Source organism: Pundamilia nyererei, unplaced genomic scaffold, assembly GCF_000239375.1.
Source record: "Pundamilia nyererei isolate P.nyererei 1_Seehausen unplaced genomic scaffold, PunNye1.0 scaffold00016, whole genome shotgun sequence".
Taxonomy (NCBI): Eukaryota; Metazoa; Chordata; class Actinopteri; order Cichliformes; family Cichlidae; genus Pundamilia; species Pundamilia nyererei.
In genome coordinates, this window is record NW_005187417.1 from 626,033 (window position 1) to 645,051 (window position 19,019).

At 37.4% G+C, this 19,019-nt stretch overlaps 1 protein-coding gene across 1 annotated transcript; it reads right to left on the reverse strand.

The window, feature by feature from the left end:
* Positions 1–13,266: 13,266 nt before the first annotated feature.
* On the reverse strand, positions 13,267–14,058 carry LOC102212587 (GTPase IMAP family member 7-like). Its single transcript, XM_013908886.1, has one exon. It carries the CDS (start codon positions 14,056–14,058, stop codon positions 13,267–13,269), a length of 792 nt encoding a protein of 263 aa, XP_013764340.1.
* Positions 14,059–19,019: the final 4,961 nt, after the last annotated feature.

The following is a 19,019-nucleotide window of genomic DNA, read 5'->3' on the forward strand; positions in this document are numbered from 1 at the left end:
CAGCATCCACAGCAGTTCAGCAGGGGCATCTGCTATCTAAGTTTGGCAATGAAAAATGTGTACTGGCACATTGTTCATTGCTTAACTGATGAGAAAAAAAACAGTGAGTCAAATCAAAATCAAAGTGTCGTAAAACGTAAAAAACGTAAAACCCCTATTCTGTCTCTTTTAACTTGATGTCATTTCAAAAGATATGCCTGTGTGTGTTCTACATCTGAGCTAAAAATAATAATAATTATTATTTTTTTAAAAACTAACCGCAGAGTGAAGTCCAACACCCAGAATCCTCTGCCAAGCACATTTCAACAGGAGTACATACTGAGGATCTCATTGACAGAAATTCCTGGTTGTCAGGAACATTTGGTTGTCTAGGTAACACAATAGTGACACCTGGTGGTCATTGATCATACAATAAATGACCGGTCACTTTGGAAGTACAGTGGTCCCTCGCTATAACACGGTTCATCTTTCGCAGCTTCGCTGTTTCGTAAATTTTTGTTTGTGCAATTTTGCATGCTTTTCTTTCTTTCTTTCACAGCACATTGTATCAGCTGTAGACCATTGTCAATAAATCTCCTCCGTACCCTGGCTCCTGTACAGTACAGAATGTGTTCAGCTTGTTAAATTTACATAAATCTTCGATCGTTGGGAGTGTGACTCTGAAGTGCTGCACTGTATGCCTGTAAGTTTTCTCCCCAACAAGCACAACAATGTCGACGAAACGTTTTGCATCATCAAAGGCACCTGCAGTAACACCCAAAAGGCAGAGGAACATGTTAACCACAGCACAAAAAGTTAAAGCTAAAGGAAGGTAGAAGTTACTGTATTTTTCGGACCATAAGGCACACCGGATTATGAGGCGCATTAAACAAAACAAAACAGTCAGATAAGTCAAACTTTCCTCAACTCATTCTCCTTGCTTCCTCTACTTCCGTACCATTGATTCATTAATGTTGAATTCTCTCGCAGCTGCTCTATTCCCATGTTCTGGACCTGAAAACAGGGTTTGATCTTTGGTTTCATTCTATAATACCGAACTTATTTTTCTACGAATCTTGGAACTTTGAGAGTGTTTAAACATGAGAGAAAAATGTGAAAATGTTCGTGCCTGTCAGAGAAAAGTGTATAAAGTGTGTAGTGAGGGGTTTTACGCCCTTAAAACATCTATAATAATTGTAAACACTGGTTACTTCGCCGATTTCACCTATCACAGGTTATTTTTAGAACGTAACTCCTGCGATAAACGAGGGACCGCTGTACATCTGAATGGCTGCCAAAGGACCTATTCCCCTGTGCACTGATCATCAGTCTCATAAGGATTCCCGCTTTTTTTTACTTCTGTAAAATTTCTTCAGGGTTTACAGCTAAATGTACATCTACTCTAAACACGGTGATAGATTCAAATCTCTGAACACAATACAAGGTCCTTTAGAGAATAGGAGCAAGTCAGTGTACTCCTAGTACCATTCAATAGTGGTAAAGGACTGCACACAGCCTTGTTGTGCTCCAGTGTGGGAGAAGGAGAGGTGGGTCCTATTTGGACTTTCTGTGGGCAGTTCGTGAGGAAGTCTTTGATGCAGGTGAAGGTGGGGAGATTTGGAGATTTGTAAGTCTTGTAATTTGCTGATTAGGATGCCCTGGATGATAACACTGAATGCACAGTTACAGTCACTTAAGAGTGTTATCAGATAGCACCCTCTGTGCTTTAGGTGGTTTAGTACTGTGTGGGTTGTCACATGCTGATCCTAAAGTATGAGTGAATAGGTATTGGAGACAGTTGATACTTAGACCTGCGACAGGCTCCTCCTGTGCCTCCACTTAGTTCTGTAGTCTAACCAAGTGAAAAATCAATTTTAAGACTTTCACATTATAAAGCAAACTTTTCCAGTGAAACACATCTGCTTGGGGCCTCATGGTGTTAACCCAGCCTGTCACATATGTGTTGAAAGATTACACCAAATGGCTTTTTGGTTTGTTACAGTTTAACACTAAGGGGTCCTGACAATGCACCACTGTGATGATTGGTGAGTAGAAACAGGTCTTTCTGCAGCCTTCATGTCTCTTCTAACAATGAATGCCTGTTTGTACTTTAAGCTAAACATAGTCTGTGTTATCATTGGCTTGTGAGTCATCTGAAAAAATTGTTCTAACCTACATGAAATGTGCTACACAAACAGAGTTTGACTGATTGATTTTTTTGATTGACAAGTTCAGCAGGATATTTTTTGGCCTACTGTCATTTACACTAACAAAAACATGTGCAGTGTTAAATCATGCAACCAGTCAACTTAATCTCTTGCAGTACATATCTGTGCAGTTCCTGAGTCATACTGAAAAGCATGCCTTTTATCAAGGATTTCACCATCATCAAGGCTGCAAGAGAAAAAAGTGATGGTCCCTTGGAGAGTTTTTAGATCAGATAGGTGACGTTTAAAGAATTAAGGCAATGTGCAAGTTGCTGGTTTATTTATTTATTTTTAGTCCTTCCAAGATGTCAATTTGATCCCCATCAGTCACCAACAGCATCCTGGTAAAACAGGTGCTGTAAGGGGTGAAACAAATGGAGCAAACCTGTGCGCTGAAACTTGCAGCTGTACGTGACTGTACATCTAGTACTATTCAGTACTGTGAGAATGATGTGATCAAGTTTTTTTATATAAACATTTTTTTAAACAAGTTTGTGAAATAAATACATAAAAATAGAAAAAATTGTAATTATATATTTGTTTTTAAAAAGTTATAAAAAGAACCCTTTGTTGAGATAAGCAGGACAGAGCAGATCTATTTTGTTGTTGTTGTTGTTGTTGTTTTTGTTTTGTTTTTTACCAGAAAAGATGGATATGTCTTTCAGCCATTGCTACTATCTGTTTTTTTTTTTATCAAAAGGCCTTTTTGTTTTGGACATGACAAGGACATATTTCATGATTTTCATTTTTAAACCTAATGTCTTTCTTGTCTTTCTTAATTTAAAGTGATAAGTATTTGTAAAGATATGCACAAACTGTACAAACCAGTATCATGGCAAATTGTGTAATAGACACACTGTTGCACCATGTCTATTTTTTGCTTTGCCTCTCCAAAATGAGAAAATGGACACGGATGATTACCAGCAGGGGGAGAGATTTAAAGCCAAGCCTCTGTAGTGAGAAAAAAAAAAACATATGAAGTACATTCCAGAGTCGTTAATTGCCAAACACAATTAGGCTAGGCGGCTAACATGTACATACATGCAAATGTGTTATTAATGTCAAGCCAAAGCATGAAATGGACACGGTGGACCTGGCGTGGCTATAACACGCTTTACTGTGATATCAGGTTGAACTGACATTGCAAAAGACTGCTTAAAAAATGCTGTAAAATTCCTGAAACCATGAAGCATGGGGATGGGGCTGGATGAAACCAATGACTTGCCAGGTGAAGAGATTCACAGTTATTTAAATAATTTCGGCATTGTGCAGGGAAGTTCCACCACCTCCTTTGTATTTTGAGGCAACAAAAGTACCTGGTTTACCTGGTTTACCTGCACTCTCATGGGGTCTACCTCAGACTTTGAAGGAATTCTGCTTTGGACACACTTTTCACGCTGTTCTTTGTTTTTGTAGAAATGAAACATCTACCAGTCTTATCAAAGCATCATTTTGTGAAAAGTTAGGAGGGAATACTGGTTGGTCTGCTTCCTTCACCTATGTACAAACAATGAATACACGAAACCACAGCAACAGTACAGCTAGTTGTTTCACATTGCTGTTGTTTCACAGAATGTAATGATGCAAATATCCTAATCCCTCTATTTCACTGAAAATGGCACAGAAAGACACACAAAATATTAAATCTGACTTTTCCCTCTTCGGAGAGCCTGTCTATCTGAAGGACCAACAGGAAGACGTGAGCCACAGGAGAGGACAAATAGATGCAGTTTGCAATTTCTATACTTTTAGAGTCAACCAGAATGCCAACAGCATTGACCAGAGAGATTTAACTGGCCAATCATGAATTCATTTTATCTAACTAATCACCCTGCCTGTATTATTGACCAACACCACTTTGGCCAGTAATACTGTAACAATCCTTCTTTGGAGGACCTGCAGAAAAATATACGTTTTATATTGCATTAAATTTGACAAGTTTTATCTAACTTTTTACAGCAATATAAATCAGATTTTCTTTTGCTGATGTTTAGTCTGTGGCTTTTTTGTTGGAATGAAATGAAGCAGCATTCCACTCTTTGAGTGTGAAGTAGATGATAGCGCTCCGCCCATCTAGTGGGTGGATCTATTTTCTCAGTATACACAGCAGGAGCCTCAAAGGTGTTTCAAATACTCCACTGAAACCTGCACACTGTCAGCACATCATTAAGAAAGCTGCCAAGATGAGCTCAGCTACGTGTTCAGGTAAGTGACGTCTTCTTAATTTAATTACTTCATGGCATCAATGGTTCTATCACATTAAAAGTATTGTGTTTAATATCATAGCATCAGGAATTTAAAAACTTCAAATATACATTCAGGACTGAATTACAGTATTTCTGTAGCTATTTAAATAGAAATAAAAAGTATTTAAGATTTGGCACTCAATTTAATACATGTTTATCAATTATTAATCTCAGCAGCAATTTGTTTTCTTACACATCCAAACTGTGTTTCATATGAGCTAAGTTAATGAGAATACTTTTATATAATAATAATTCTAAGGATCAGACCTGGTGGTTAAATAATGACCCAGTAGAATCAGAATACTACATTTGTCAAATTTTCCCAACAACATAGTGTCCTTAATTTAATATGTGTTAATAAGATATAACTGTTTGGGTGATATAATATGACAAAAACTGGTTTATTTCTTTTGCAATATGTGGTTTCAGTTTGTAATGGTGGATTGTTCTTAATAATAAGAAAAAGTAGGATGGAGACTTTTTAAGCAGGGCTTCACTCTTCTCCACACGTGATCAGCTTCACTGCAACAACCTTCCTTTTCTGAGTAATCAGTGAGACTTTATGTGAGACTTATACTGTGAGCTAATGTGATCTGTCATGACAGTGCCCACTTTGCTTCATCAGCTTTATAAAGTCACTGCATTGTCCTTAATACATGAAGACAATACCTCAGTCGGGTTAATTTAACTGACATTGCCTGCTTAAAAATACAATGTGCCAAGACAGTCCAGCTGATGGTGGTTTGCTTCATCTGCAGAAAGAGGTTAGATAAATAAGGTTTTGATCCTTTCTGTTACGTCTCAGGTTATATCTGTTGCCAAATAACTGACTGTTTGCTATTACTATTTCTTCCAGGTGGCAGGGGTAACGTATTTAATATCATTCTGTTGGGAAACTCTGGGACTGGAAAGAGTGCCTCAGGAAACACCCTCCTGAATGCTGGAAAGCATCAGAGTAGACCAGCTCAGCATTTTTTTTCTTACCCAAGCTCTACACCGGTGACCACAAAGTGTCAGGAGATAACGGTAAAGATGTTTGGGAGATGGGTTAGTGTGGTCGACACCCCAGACTTCTTTTACGAAGACCAACCCGTAGATGAGGAAGAAATCAAGGTGTGTAAGCAGTACTGCAAGTCAAGGCAGCATGTGATATTACTTGTGATACAGCTGGGCCGGTTCACAGATGGTGAGGCAGGAATATTAGAGAAGCTGGAGAACAAGTTTGGCAGGATCAGCGACCGTACAATCATCCTGTTTACACATGGAGAAAATCTGCATTGTGATGTGAAGCAGTTTATTGGTGAACGGATTCATCTCAAGCGCATTGTGGAAGCTTGTGGCGATCGTTACCATGTATTCAAGAACACCTCCAAGAACTCCAGACAGGTCAAGGAACTCATCGAGACATCTGAACACATGTTTCCAGGTTTCAGAACAAAAAAATCATTCCCACTGTTCTGTTGCGGTTAACTTTTGCTAACACACACTGAATGCCCAAATGTTAGTTGTTTATAGTCAGAAAATGTTTCCAGCTTTCACACTATAACCATCAATAAACATCATGTTGTCTGTGAACTGATTCAGTCTGAATAATCTTATTTAAAAACTATCTACAAGTTTGTAAAGGGTGGCAAGTACAAATATAATTTTTTGAAGCGGTGTGTAATTTACTGTGACTGTATAATAATTATAATTAAATTCTACTACTGCTAACCTTCCACTGAAATCATACTTTTGCCTTATGTGTAATCTAAAATCCTGGACAAATTTAAGAAACACTTGAAAATTGCATGTCAGATGAAAAGATGGCTTGTATTTCACATGACTTACAGAAGGGTAAGTAAATTAATCTATTTTGATTGGACCAAATATTAGTCTGGCCTATTCTTCTATTTTTTTTAACCTTGTGCTTGTTTTCAGGGTTTAATCATTTTATTTTACTGTCACGGGGTGAAACGGGACAAGTTATTTAGAGTTTTTATTGTGCATGTTTTGCAATGTTTTATCTGTTTTAATATTTTAATATTGTATATTGGGTTTGTTTGTATGAGCTTTATTGCATGTTTTATCTTATTTAAATTGAACACCTGTCCTGTAAAGACTCCGCCCCTACCTGATAGCAAACTGATCACACTTGCGAGAGATCCCAGAGAGGCCAATAAGAGGGCCTGGCAGACCATAGAGCAAAGGGGGAGAAAAAGCTTGAGAGAAGGCTTGAGAGGAAGCTGGAGAAAAAGCTGGAGAAAAAGCTGGAGAGAAGGCTTGAGAGAAGGCTTGAGAGAAGGCTTGAGAGAAGGAGAGACATGGCATGGTAACCGGTGTGGGCGACGGCCGCGCAGAGCGGCACAGAGGCCCGGCTATAGGCAGCTGGCCAAGGCGTGCGGAAAAGGAGAACGAGACCGGAGATCGCGGACGACCGCGCACTGGAGGGAGTGATCGGAGCTGAGCGGAGAGGTCTGTGTTGGTGTTGACGGGAGGTAGCTCCTCTCCGAGAGGGGCCCACGGCAGGGGATAGAGAGGCAGCGGGATGGCGCCTTATGTCCCCGGGACGGCGAGTCTATGGCTACGCGTGTGAAGCACAACACAGTGGTGGGCGGAGTTGGGAGCTCTGCCCATCTGGGGTAAGTCCCGATTCATCCCGTCTAAGACGAACCTCCAGTGGAATTTAAGAATGGTGACTGCCGCTCCCTCCCTTTCTTGAGTGAACCAGGACGTGGAATGCGAGGAGGAAGGCGAGGACTCTGCTGGGTTTCCCTCTTTTATTACTACGCTAGATTTCTTAGTTTTTCTGTGACTTTTAGGCCGTGGTGGATTCCACTGGACTTTTAATGTTGTGTTTTATTGTGTTACTCCTTGGCCAAGGTTGTTTTAATTCATTTTACATTTTTAACTATTTAAATATAATAAATTATATTTTTAGTAGTTTAAATCGTGTGCTTCCCTTGGCGGTTCCACTGCTCTGCCCGTTTTGAGGAAGGTTTCCTTCCTTTTAAAAACACAAAACCCAAACATTTGGAAATAAAATCAGCCTTTCCGCCTCCGTTACATTACCTGCTCTCTCTGCCCTCTTATCTTCATGTTCGCTCTTCCTTATTCTGATTTCATCACAGCATAAATAGAATAAATATCAGTAAATTAGTCATTTTCCTGCTGTTTCTCATATGAACTGCAATGGTTAAATCTACAAACTTGTGTCCCCATACTTTAAAACTGCAACACAACACTGTCATTTTACTCAGACTTCACCTCAATTCTCTGACATTAAATGCGTGGCTAATTAGCTTCCCAGGTAACACAGCCAGTTGATGTTAATGCTATTAACATGCTATGCTAATTTATTAGCACCTGCAAATTGGTAAGTCTGCACAAATTACATTTGTTTTTGCTCCAAATTTGCCAACAAAAAGTTGGTTGTGTAGTTTACATCAATTTGATTTTACAGATGAAAAAGCAAACCGATATGAAGTGTTGTTCATGGTGCCCTGATGGTGGTGCCTGCTAACAGTGAATTGACAACATTAGGCAGGGGTCCCCAGTTAATGATGAGGAAACAAGCATGAAAACGCCAAATGGAAATAAATACATGAAACTGTACTGACAATGAAGATAACGGATGAAACAGAGAAACAACAAGCTAGGCCAGATCAGGGAAGACCTCAATGAGAATTAGGGCCTGCCACCAATGAGTTAATATATTCTGATCCAACATAAGCTTGTTGTGTTCTTCACAATGCCACAGAGGAGGATACATGTTGGCAGATTTTATAGGCGACCAAACATTTCAAAAGTCTGACCAAAACAGACACCACCCATTCATAAGCAAGCAGATCATGCCCCACTGGGTATTATATGCTGTCCTATCCAGCCTAAAAATTATTTTACTTAAAGATATTACACTTATTAAGGAACTCATTGTGTAATTAATTAGGGACATAATAAGGAACTCGATACATTTCTTAGTGAGCAGCTTTTCAATCTAATAACATCAATCACTTGGAACATCCAACAGCCACCATCTCTGAGAGGAACATGGATTTTTCTGGATCCATGCGCTGGATGTAAATTTATTGTGGATAAAATGACATACCAAGGCCTCTACTGCCATCTAATGGCAAAAACGAATACTGCTGTACAATTAGGAAATGCTGTGACACAGCTAAATACATATACATACTTCACTGTACATGCTTAATGGTCAGCGCGTACTATGGGACTGGACAATTGGACACAAGAAGCTGCATTCATAAGACCAGTAACTGTGGACAGGATGGGATATCTTCTGGAGTGTGTATAATTATTGTTGGGCCATGACAGATTGCCAGGACATATCACAGGTACAACTGATCTGATGTGTAAATCGCTATACTATAGAGCCACCTTGTACTCCCCCAACCTATTCCTTGGAAAATACTTAATCACATGAATTCATGAAGTGAATGCATTATTTTAAGCAGAAATGGTTCACCTGAACTTTAAAATTTGCAAGTCACATCTATCAACCATATATAATATTCATAAATTAAATGGTTATATATTTTCATATACTTTAAAAGCAAGGAGATATGCATACATGCCTCCAGTAAATAAGTGGGTATTAAAATTGTGTTATTATAAATGGATAAGAAAATTGTTGGTAATGATGGTGAAACCATGGCTCTTGGCACTACCTAATAATGCACAAAAAATTAACTTTTTCATTTTTCTTTATCACAAAGAAGTAACACAAAAACACATTGACTTTAGCAGTGCTATTTATCAAGTAGTGTTTATAAATCTGCGTACATACACCAAAGTATGCACATATGTTAGTATTTAACACATGAGCACAGCTGTAATAATTCAGTGTTCCTGTCAGAGCATTATATGTCTTCACTGTAACTCGCAGTGTTGGTTATTTTCCACTAAGTGTCACCGTTGTTTCAGCTGTTAACAGGTATCAGCTGCAGCGTAAATTGATTTGATTTATTTGACAGTGGGTTGTTTGAATGTTTAGTCAACATGTAATGGGGAAAAAAACTTACACCATTTGAAAATATCTCATTATTTGGCTTACAAAAAGGATCCATTTGAATTTATTCTGAGTTTGAAATTTGAGTACAATTACTTCTACAAGTTAAACTACACTTCAAAGTATGAAAGTATGAATCAAAGTTTATGAAATCAGTAACAAATTAATCCAAACTTATTTATTTATTATTATTACTTGACTTCAGATTTGTAGTTGGACTTCCCCATGTTTCTTTTTAAGCATTTAAAAAGAGGTTAAGCTGTTAGATCAAATGTTTTTAGTGCTGTCAGCGTTAATCTCGTTAAAATGACAGAAACGCCACAACCGCATTAATGCAGCAAAACTCCGTTAGCGAGTTGACGCGGATCACCCTGTGTGTTGGGCTAATGAAATACTGCTCTTTTATTTATTAGCATCAAATCACACTAACAGCAAGTTTATATGATGGAATTTCAAAGTCTCTACAGTTTCTATCCAGCTGCAAATAAAGTAACATCTTAATTAAATGTAAAGAGTTTTCCTAACAAAGCAAAATTATAACAAGTAATGGTAACAGTTTGGGCTGATAGCACATAATTGGGCCTTTACATGCAGTAACGAGGTGTAAAAGTATAAAAATATTTTTTCAGTTTTAAAACCAAAGTACATCAGAAGTATAAAAATCACAATGAAACACGTGGATAAAACAAACAGATCAGTATTTTATTAGTGTGCTTTGGTTTGCTTCCAGGTGGAGATAAACCTGCCGGGAAACGCAAACCGAACTTACCGTACAGAGTTTTTAGAGACTACTTCCGCCGTACTTCTGTACAGTAAGTTCGGTTTGTGTTACACCCTGTTACTGTATGTAAAGGCCCAATTATGTGCTATCAATAAAGAAACACCAGTAACTATAAAGCCAAAACTGTTACCATTACTTGTTATAATTTTGTTTTGTTAGGAAAACTCTTTACATTTAATTAAGATGTGACTTTATTTGCAGCTGGACAGAAACTGTAGAGACTTTGAAATTCCATCACATAAACCTGCTGTTAGACTCTTACTGTTATTTGCATCATAGCACTGTTTTTGATTTTGTGTTCTTAAAAAATAGTTCTCAGTATAAAGTAGTCTTTGTGAAAACTGTTCTGAAGGACTTCTGTTTATATTCCCTGTGAACCTTTATGTCCATTTGAATGGACACCAAAGAGACTTTGACTTTTGAATATAAAAAGTTATGACAATCTGTTGTTATCCTCGTGTACTGGTCAGTGTTTTCCTTTCTTTTTCGTTGTAATAAAGATAAGCGGGAAAAAGGCTTCTTTTCCCATAAGCTTTCATAAAAAGAAATACAGTTAGCAATTTGCAGTCTCATGAGGTAAAACTGCAGTCAGATAATATGTTATCTAATATAATAGTGCCGTATTAGATAACATGACATTATCTGAGGTTATCATTATCAAGTCATAGCATCATGTTAATTGGTTTTTTTATAGTGGGAAAGAAAAATGCTAACGTGCTCTGTACATAACAGGCTTTTATACCCAAAAAGTCTAAATCTCCTACCAAAGTCTGGCTTCCATCCAGCTATCAATAAAAGCTCAAATGTAAAAGCAGACAGAAGCAGAGACACAAAACTCATTTAACAGTAATATTTCATTATTATTTCTCTTGAATGAGGCCTGTGTGTCGCCTGCAGTTTTGTAACTTTCTTCCTCATATTTTCCTGTTTCAGTGTTTCTGGCAGTTTACATTATATTAAGAAGAAAAAGTAAACATATTTTTTTAAAAAACAAAGAGTGAATATTTTGAATTCTGTTAATTTCCAAAGCAGGGAAATGACATCAGCCACAAGTTTTTCATTAAAAGAGCTGCACTACGACTCCTGGGGAAAAGAACCACACTTTAGTTTAATTCAGTTCAATTCAGTTTTATTTATGTGGTGCCAAATCACAACAGTTGCCTCAAGATGACATTTTTGGAAGTTTTCAGAGGGTTTTTTTTTTTAATCAATCAATCAATTTGTTAATAAGCACATTTAAAAACAACTCAGGTTGACCAAAGTGCTGCACATAGTAAAAAAGTAAAAAGTGGAACAAACACATACAAAGAACAAAACAATAACTCAGTCACAATTAAAAGCTAGTGAGTTAAATTCACATTTTTTTAGCTCTCATCACAATTACAAAAATAACACAGACACTGATTTTGGTATGGCTGAGTTATTTACAGTTATATAAACTTATATGTCTATGGCCTTAGCAATCCATAGGAAATCCTGCTGCTTACTTTTCAGTTGCCTTTAGCTACACAATTGAATTTGCATCACGATGTCTCATCACTTTAACATCTCTTTGTTTCTGTCCTACTTTCCTTATATCTGCTGTATTTTAATGCATGTAACTGAGCCAGAGCAGCAATGATCTGATGTGTCAGCTGTTCTCTGAACCAGTTAAAAATCTGGCAGCTCCATTTGGAGTTTGACAAACACATGACTTTAATGATTGAGTTGGGTTAATCATTTTCTATTTTTTGTTGCTTAATTCTGAGACAACAGTTGTGAAACACTGTCCTGTCATAGGCCTTACAGATTTATTTACTTAAGCAAAGCAATTGATGATGACACTATGTATAATTACCAAGTCCAACTGAACCACACCCAGACCCACATCTTTAAACAGGTCAGGGCACTAATCACTTAACTGTGCCCAAACACAGCAATTAGCACACTAGACTACTGAACCGGGCTTTCAGGTCAAGCACACTGGGCATGGTGTGTATTAGCGCTGCGACCCATGACAGGGTGTCCATTAGTATCCACAGCAGTCAAGATCATGATAGAAAAACAGGTAAAAAAAAAATCAGCTAAAGCACAGAAAAATATTAAAATAAACAAATGTTTTTATGTGTAATAACGGTATGTACCTTAAATATTTCACAATATATATTTTTTAAAAGTCATTGAATCGTAAATTGTAACCATTGCATCTCAAATTAAAGCGTGTGTTGAAATTCACTGCATTATTTTGAGGTCCAGCACAACCTCCAGGAGTTCTAATCATCTACTAAGATTTCAGTTTTCTTTTTTTTTTCTTTTTTCTTTTTTTCTTTTTTTTGTAAAGATTTCAGTTTTCAAAGGTTTGCTCCATGCATCCACCCTAAAATGTAAACTCCAGATTATCACATTCTGATGTGGTGAGGAAAAGACAAAAAGTTTTAGAAAACGTTCTTTATTAAATTAAATTGTGTCAGGATTTTATGTATATCTCCAGAATAATAACAAGTGGTGTTTTCTATATTTATAATCATCATAAACAATAAAGGCCTTTACACACCAGATGCCTAGAATCTGTGGGAATATTTTGAGTGTTAAAAATATTTTTTGGACCTATTCTTTATGTAGCACCAACTTTGTGAATTTCTCCTTCTATTACTGCTTAGAAACATCAGCAACAGCTCAGCATCCTTTCATGTTGATGCCATTTTTTTCACTGTGCATTTGGTGTCTAACAGCCTTACATCAGTTGTCACCCTTTGCTTGATAATGTTTACCCTTATACACATGTAGTTGGAGTTTGCATATTTTAATTGATTTTAAACTTAAAGTTGGAACCCAGACTTGACTAATATGTGAACAAATGGATGAATTTACAGTGATACAGCTGACATGGAAACCAATTTCATACCATATTTTAAATGATCAGCACCAGAATCATTTCACTAAATCTAGAAACTATAACAATAGATTCTAAACTGTCATTAACTAAAAATTATTACCATTAATTAGTTCATCATATGGCAGATAATCAACTTTAAATGATGGTCAAAATGGTCCTGAATCACCGAGCTAGTCCTCTAAAAAAGCCAACTTTTGCTGAAACTGGAGAGTTTTTTGCCGCAGCTCTTCCATGAACTCACGGTGGCTGAACAGCTTTTCTAGTGTCTTTTCACGCTCGTGTTGCAGAATCTCCCGTGCCTTCTCAAACATTTCATCGGTGTAGTGTGATCCTTCATTTGCTGCTACCATCTCATCGATCTTCTTGATCAGCTGAACCACTTGAACTCTGTTCTTATCTTTGTTGTTGAAGACATAATACCTGTTACCACACCTGCTCACTACCTCTTTGAGTTTAGGGTGGCCTTCTGTCAAATACTCTTGTATGGACTTCTGCTCAGCCAGCTTGTCACCATGAGTGAAGACTACAATCATGTAGTTCGATGCCTCAGGTCCAAAGAGTTTCTCCAGGGCTTCCACACAGTTTTCTTCTTCTGGGGTAAACCTGCCAATCTGAAGGACCAGCAGAAAGACGTGAGGTCCAGGACTGGCCATGTGGATGCATTTCGCAATCTCCTTCTTTATGTCATCTGCCTTTTTAAAGGTATCCAGAATGCCGGGGGTATCGACCACATGGATATCTCTTTTGCAGTATTTAACTCGCTCTCTTGCACAGGTCTCTGTCACTGACTCTGAACTCACTTCAGATTTAAACAACTCTTTTCCAATAATGGTGTTCCCAACAGCACTCTTCCCAACACCAGTTTTCCCAATCATCACAATCCTCAGTGGGTCACCTGGAGAAAGAACGTTTTTGTTATACTTATTGCATGGATGAATAGATTTTAAATGGAGCCTATTCATAAGTTAACTGATGAAGCATTGGTATCTAATCTGACTGTGTTCATAGAGACTTGAAATCTAGTCTATTCTTTACATCACCTCCACTTTCCCGCACTGATTCTTGCTCACCTGTGTGAGAAAATCAGTCTTCGTTCCCCGTGCTACAAACCTCAGTGCACTTCTGTCATTCTGCCTTTCAGACTGTCATATGACCCACCTCCTTTCCATCTCCAAGTCATCCTGGTTGCTCGGAGCCTACTAAGCCTCCACCTGCTTCATCTCCACAACCACCAGTGAGTAAATTTGGGGGGCTTCTGTCCTACTTCCTATAATGTTGCTATGTACTGTAGCTACATCAGTTTAGTCCCCAAGGAGTTAATCACACAATAAATGAAGTTAAATTATGCAAAAATGATCTCTCCCTATCAATTCTTTGTGTTATTCGGTTCTGCTGAAAGCCTAAATTTAGTCTGAAGCAAATTAAAGCTCCAACTTCACCTTCTGGTATCGACCCACTGTTGCCCATCTCCTGTCTGTTCGCGACTTCATAGAGAATGAACTGAAATGCAACTCCACTGTTTTAGTGTGAGATCAAAGACCGCACTCCACCCACAGGGCGGATCTAATCTCTCAGCCTATATCAGCAAGAGTCTGATCTGTTTCAAAGGTAGTTCAGAGACTCCAGCGAAACCTGCAGTCTTCATGATTAAGCCCTTAACAAGATGAGCTCTGCCCAGCCTCCACGTAAGTTACTGCTGTGCAGCTTTATTACAATATTATATACTGACAACAGATAGATAGATAGATAGATAGATAGTGTGTGTGTGTGTGTGTGTGTGTGTGTGTGTGTGTGTGTGTGTGTGTGTGTGTGTGTGTGTGTGTGTGTCAGCACAGCGTTAGAGCTTTTAGTGAGTGACTGAGACACAAATTTCCCCTTTTTTAAAATTTGAAGTATATTTGTCGTTCATAGATACAGATAAGTGATTATATTGTCTGTTTACTGACATTTTGTTAGTTTTTTTAAGTAAGAGGTTAAAAATAAATGTTTAAATAAATATAAATAATCAAAATAAGTGTAAATAAATCTACTATAGAAGAATCACACCCCATAGGTAGAATAAAGGAGGAACATTGACAGATTTAAGTTTTGTACAACATTTTTATGGAAAATTAAGTTTGTTTGTCTTTCCTAAAGATTATCCTGGGAAGTTTACCATCGCTCTGCTCGGAAAGAGTGCTGACTCAGTGAACAGGACTGGAAGTACAATCATTAGAGATCCCAATGCTTCTGTCACAAAACTGGGCAATTTTGTTGAGCATAACAACAACCTCTACAGAATCATCAGTACTTGTGATTTCTTTGATGAGCAATATGATTTCCCAGATCAGCTAATCATTGATTTCATGGCTCTTTCTGATCCTGGACCTCGTCTGTTCATATTGGTAATAGATTCAAAAAACACACAAGTGGAAAAAGTTGTGACTCAAATCTCTCACCTTCAACGTGTGTTTGGAGAAAATGTCACAGAAAACATAGTCATCGTGTTGGAAGAGAGTCGAGAGAATTTACAAGGTCGCATTAAGGAAATGTACAATATCCAGATGGCAACTATGAATGAAAATCTTGCTTTCCAATGTAAGGAGTGGTGTTCACACCAACGGCCATTTCAGTTTGACTACAAAAACTACCCCCAACACACTGTGAAACGAAGGAAAGATCACCTGATACGCACGAGGTAAGAATTGTCTCCCTCTGAGACATATTTTATTAACAACTAGTTTGTATTTCTCTATTGTCTCTATCAATGGTGAAATTCCACATTGTTCAAATACTACAAAAAGTTCTATATTCTGAATAATACATAGATCACAATAATTAACTAAATGTGTTCAATCCTCACAAGTTACAGTAGTATTTCTGACATTTAGCACATGTTTAATCTCTCCTTCATAATTTAACAAGTCCAAACTTCATCCTGTAAAATAAAATGAACATGAAGCCTAATTCATTAATTACTTAATTAACTCATTGAAGAATGCAGTTCATTTTTTTCCAAATCTTTTTTTATCAGGAGAAAGTGTGATTATACAGGTGAGACTTATCAGAGAAGCACTGGCAGGTCTGCTTCTACAGAGACAGGAATGCAAACCAAAGTGAAACACAGGTAATGACAGAATTCAGTCCTTTGTGATATATTCAAATGGATTTTTCAAAACAAAACTAAAGTGAATTATGTTTTGTCTTTCAAAAAAAGATAAATCTCAATTACAAGCATAAGCATCCATTTCAGAAGATTTATTAAAGAAAAAAAAAACAAGCTGGGACCAAGAGAGTGCAGAAAACTCCTGCCACAGCTATTGTTGTGATATTTTATCATTTCCTTCTCTGTTGATATTTAATGACCACATTAATGTTTCAGACACTCATGGCATGCTCAGCAATATCCTCGGAGTACAGGTGAGTTTCTTAAATCCACCTATGTTAGGAAACTGATCTTTTGGCTTTATGTCATGTATTAAATTATGTAATAAATTATGGCAATAAATGAAATATTTTCATCAGCATCTTAAATTAAATTTCAGACCAGAGTTTAAAATGAAAAATAATTTTCTGATAAACACACGCATATCAGTTCAAACACTAAGTTAAAATGAAAGTATTTGTTTAAATTTGAGAATATTAACCAAATGCATAATGATCTGATTATGAATAGTGGGAACTCTGACTGAAAATCATGATGTGACCAACATTATTGCAGCCATACAGACTGCAATGAACTTGCATTCTCGCTGCCTTTTGAACAGTTGCTTGATAGATGGGAAGCAGAACTGCAACCACTCGCATTATGAGAACATCTTTAAAGTGACTTTGGGGTGCCATGATGTTGATAAAATGAGACAGAGATTCTGGTATCAGTTTCTGATGGTATGGAAATTAACTATAAGTGAAAATCACAGAAAAATACAGATTTCATGCCGAAGTGTAACTTGTTGTAGGACAAAAAACTGCAAAGTAACACTGATGCTTGACGACCATGCTGTTAGAAAGTAATATAACGACAGTCAAGTTACCTACTGAAAAGAGATTCATCACACACACTGCACTCATAGCAGACTCAGCATTTATAAATTAAACAGATGCTCTCAAAAGCTATCACTAACATAGTTGCTCAGTACAGCATTTGCTTTTTTCTGACTGTGTTGTTACAAAATTACAAATTCACAGTATATGAGTATATGATATGCCCTTTTTAGGTGCCAGCTCACAGCAGATTTCCCTGCCTGCAAAAAGAGCACCCGGACAACATGATGGTATGCTTCAAAAAAACACAACACATGTAACTTTGACAGGAAAGTAAATTAAAGTATTTAAATAATATTTGAAGTACTCCTTTATAAATTTCGAGGTTAAAAAAACCCCAAAACAGGCAGTCTTAATGTCGGACTCTAGCAACTGCAAGGACCTGCTGCTAAAATAACTAAATGTTTTGTCTGACCACATCTTCCAGGTGTCTATGGTTCAAGGGAAGGTCTCTATAACATGGTTCTTCTCGGGAAAAGCGGAACTGGAAAGAGTGCATCTGCAAACACCATCCTGACTGCTGGGAAGCTCATTGGTGGTTCAAACCAACATTTTCAGTCTTATCCCAGCTCCACACCAGTCACCACCAGGTGTGAGGTGAAAATAGTGGAGATATTTGGGATACCAGTTAGAGTAGTTGACACCCCAGACTTTTTTTATGAAGAGGAACATGTAAACCAGGCACAGGTAGAAGAGTGTAAGAGGTACTGTCAGGAAGGGCATTGTGTGACGTTACTTGTGATGCAGCTGGGCAGGTTCACAGATGGTGAGAGAAACATATTAGAGAAGCTAGAGAAAAGCCTTGGCTGGAGAATCAGGGACAGCACAATCATCCTGTTTACACACGGAGAAGATTTGAAGGGCAGTGTAGATAAATTTATCGGTGAAAGAAGTCACCTGAACCACCTTGTGAAGGCTTGCAGTAATCGTTACCATGTATTCAGGAACAGCTCCAAAGACTCAAAACAATTCAAAGCACTTGTCAAGAAATTTCCAGATATGTTTCCAAATTTCCCAACAATAAGAACATCTGCGATGTCTTGTTTACGTTAGCTGTAGCTGCTTTACACTGCAAGTCCAAAAAACAAGACTTTTATACAGAGAAAACGTTTCAAGTCTTTATAGAAAGAAATATCATATGCACAGTGAAAATTGTGTTTTCTTTGGCTGTTTCATATTGAATGTCCGAATAAAGTAATTTGAAACTATCTACCACTTTGTGCAAGATGGCAAGTATGAATATCATTTTTTGAAGCTGTGTGAACTTACTGCTCTTGCATACTGATCATTATTTTGTGATATTAACTCTAACCTCTAGTTTTCTTATACTTCTTAGCATCATGGTCAAAATATACAAGACTTGTCTCCACTAATAAAAAATCTTTGATCCAACTTTCGGTCCTGCTGGATATCACGTTGTCTATGTTGTTGTGAAATTTAGATTGCATACAGCAATAATGTTAATGGGCAAGCTAAAGGTGGCTATTTGACAGATACCTTTTTCTGAATTTCACGTCTATGAGGCAAGATTGATAGAGAAATGTACAAGGATGTAAAAATTAATAATAATCAATAAATAATAATAAATCCAGCATTTATGTTGATTCCATTTATTTAATTATGCTTCAGTTTATTCTATTACTGGTCTGTTATAGTGACTGGTCTGTATGGAATATGTGGTAATTTAACGCTGAACAGCCAGAGTTTCATTGTTAACTTAAGGGTTTTATATAAAATACTGCATTAAATGTTTAAGAATCTTGGCTTAGTGGTATGGGGTAGGGTCCAGCTCAACCTTTTACGAACCAAGAGGAGCATCAGTATTCATCATTTGAGGGGGACAAGCTGAGGACTAGCCCTTTAACCCTGGATCTGGGCCTGCGCCAGGGATTGGCAGATG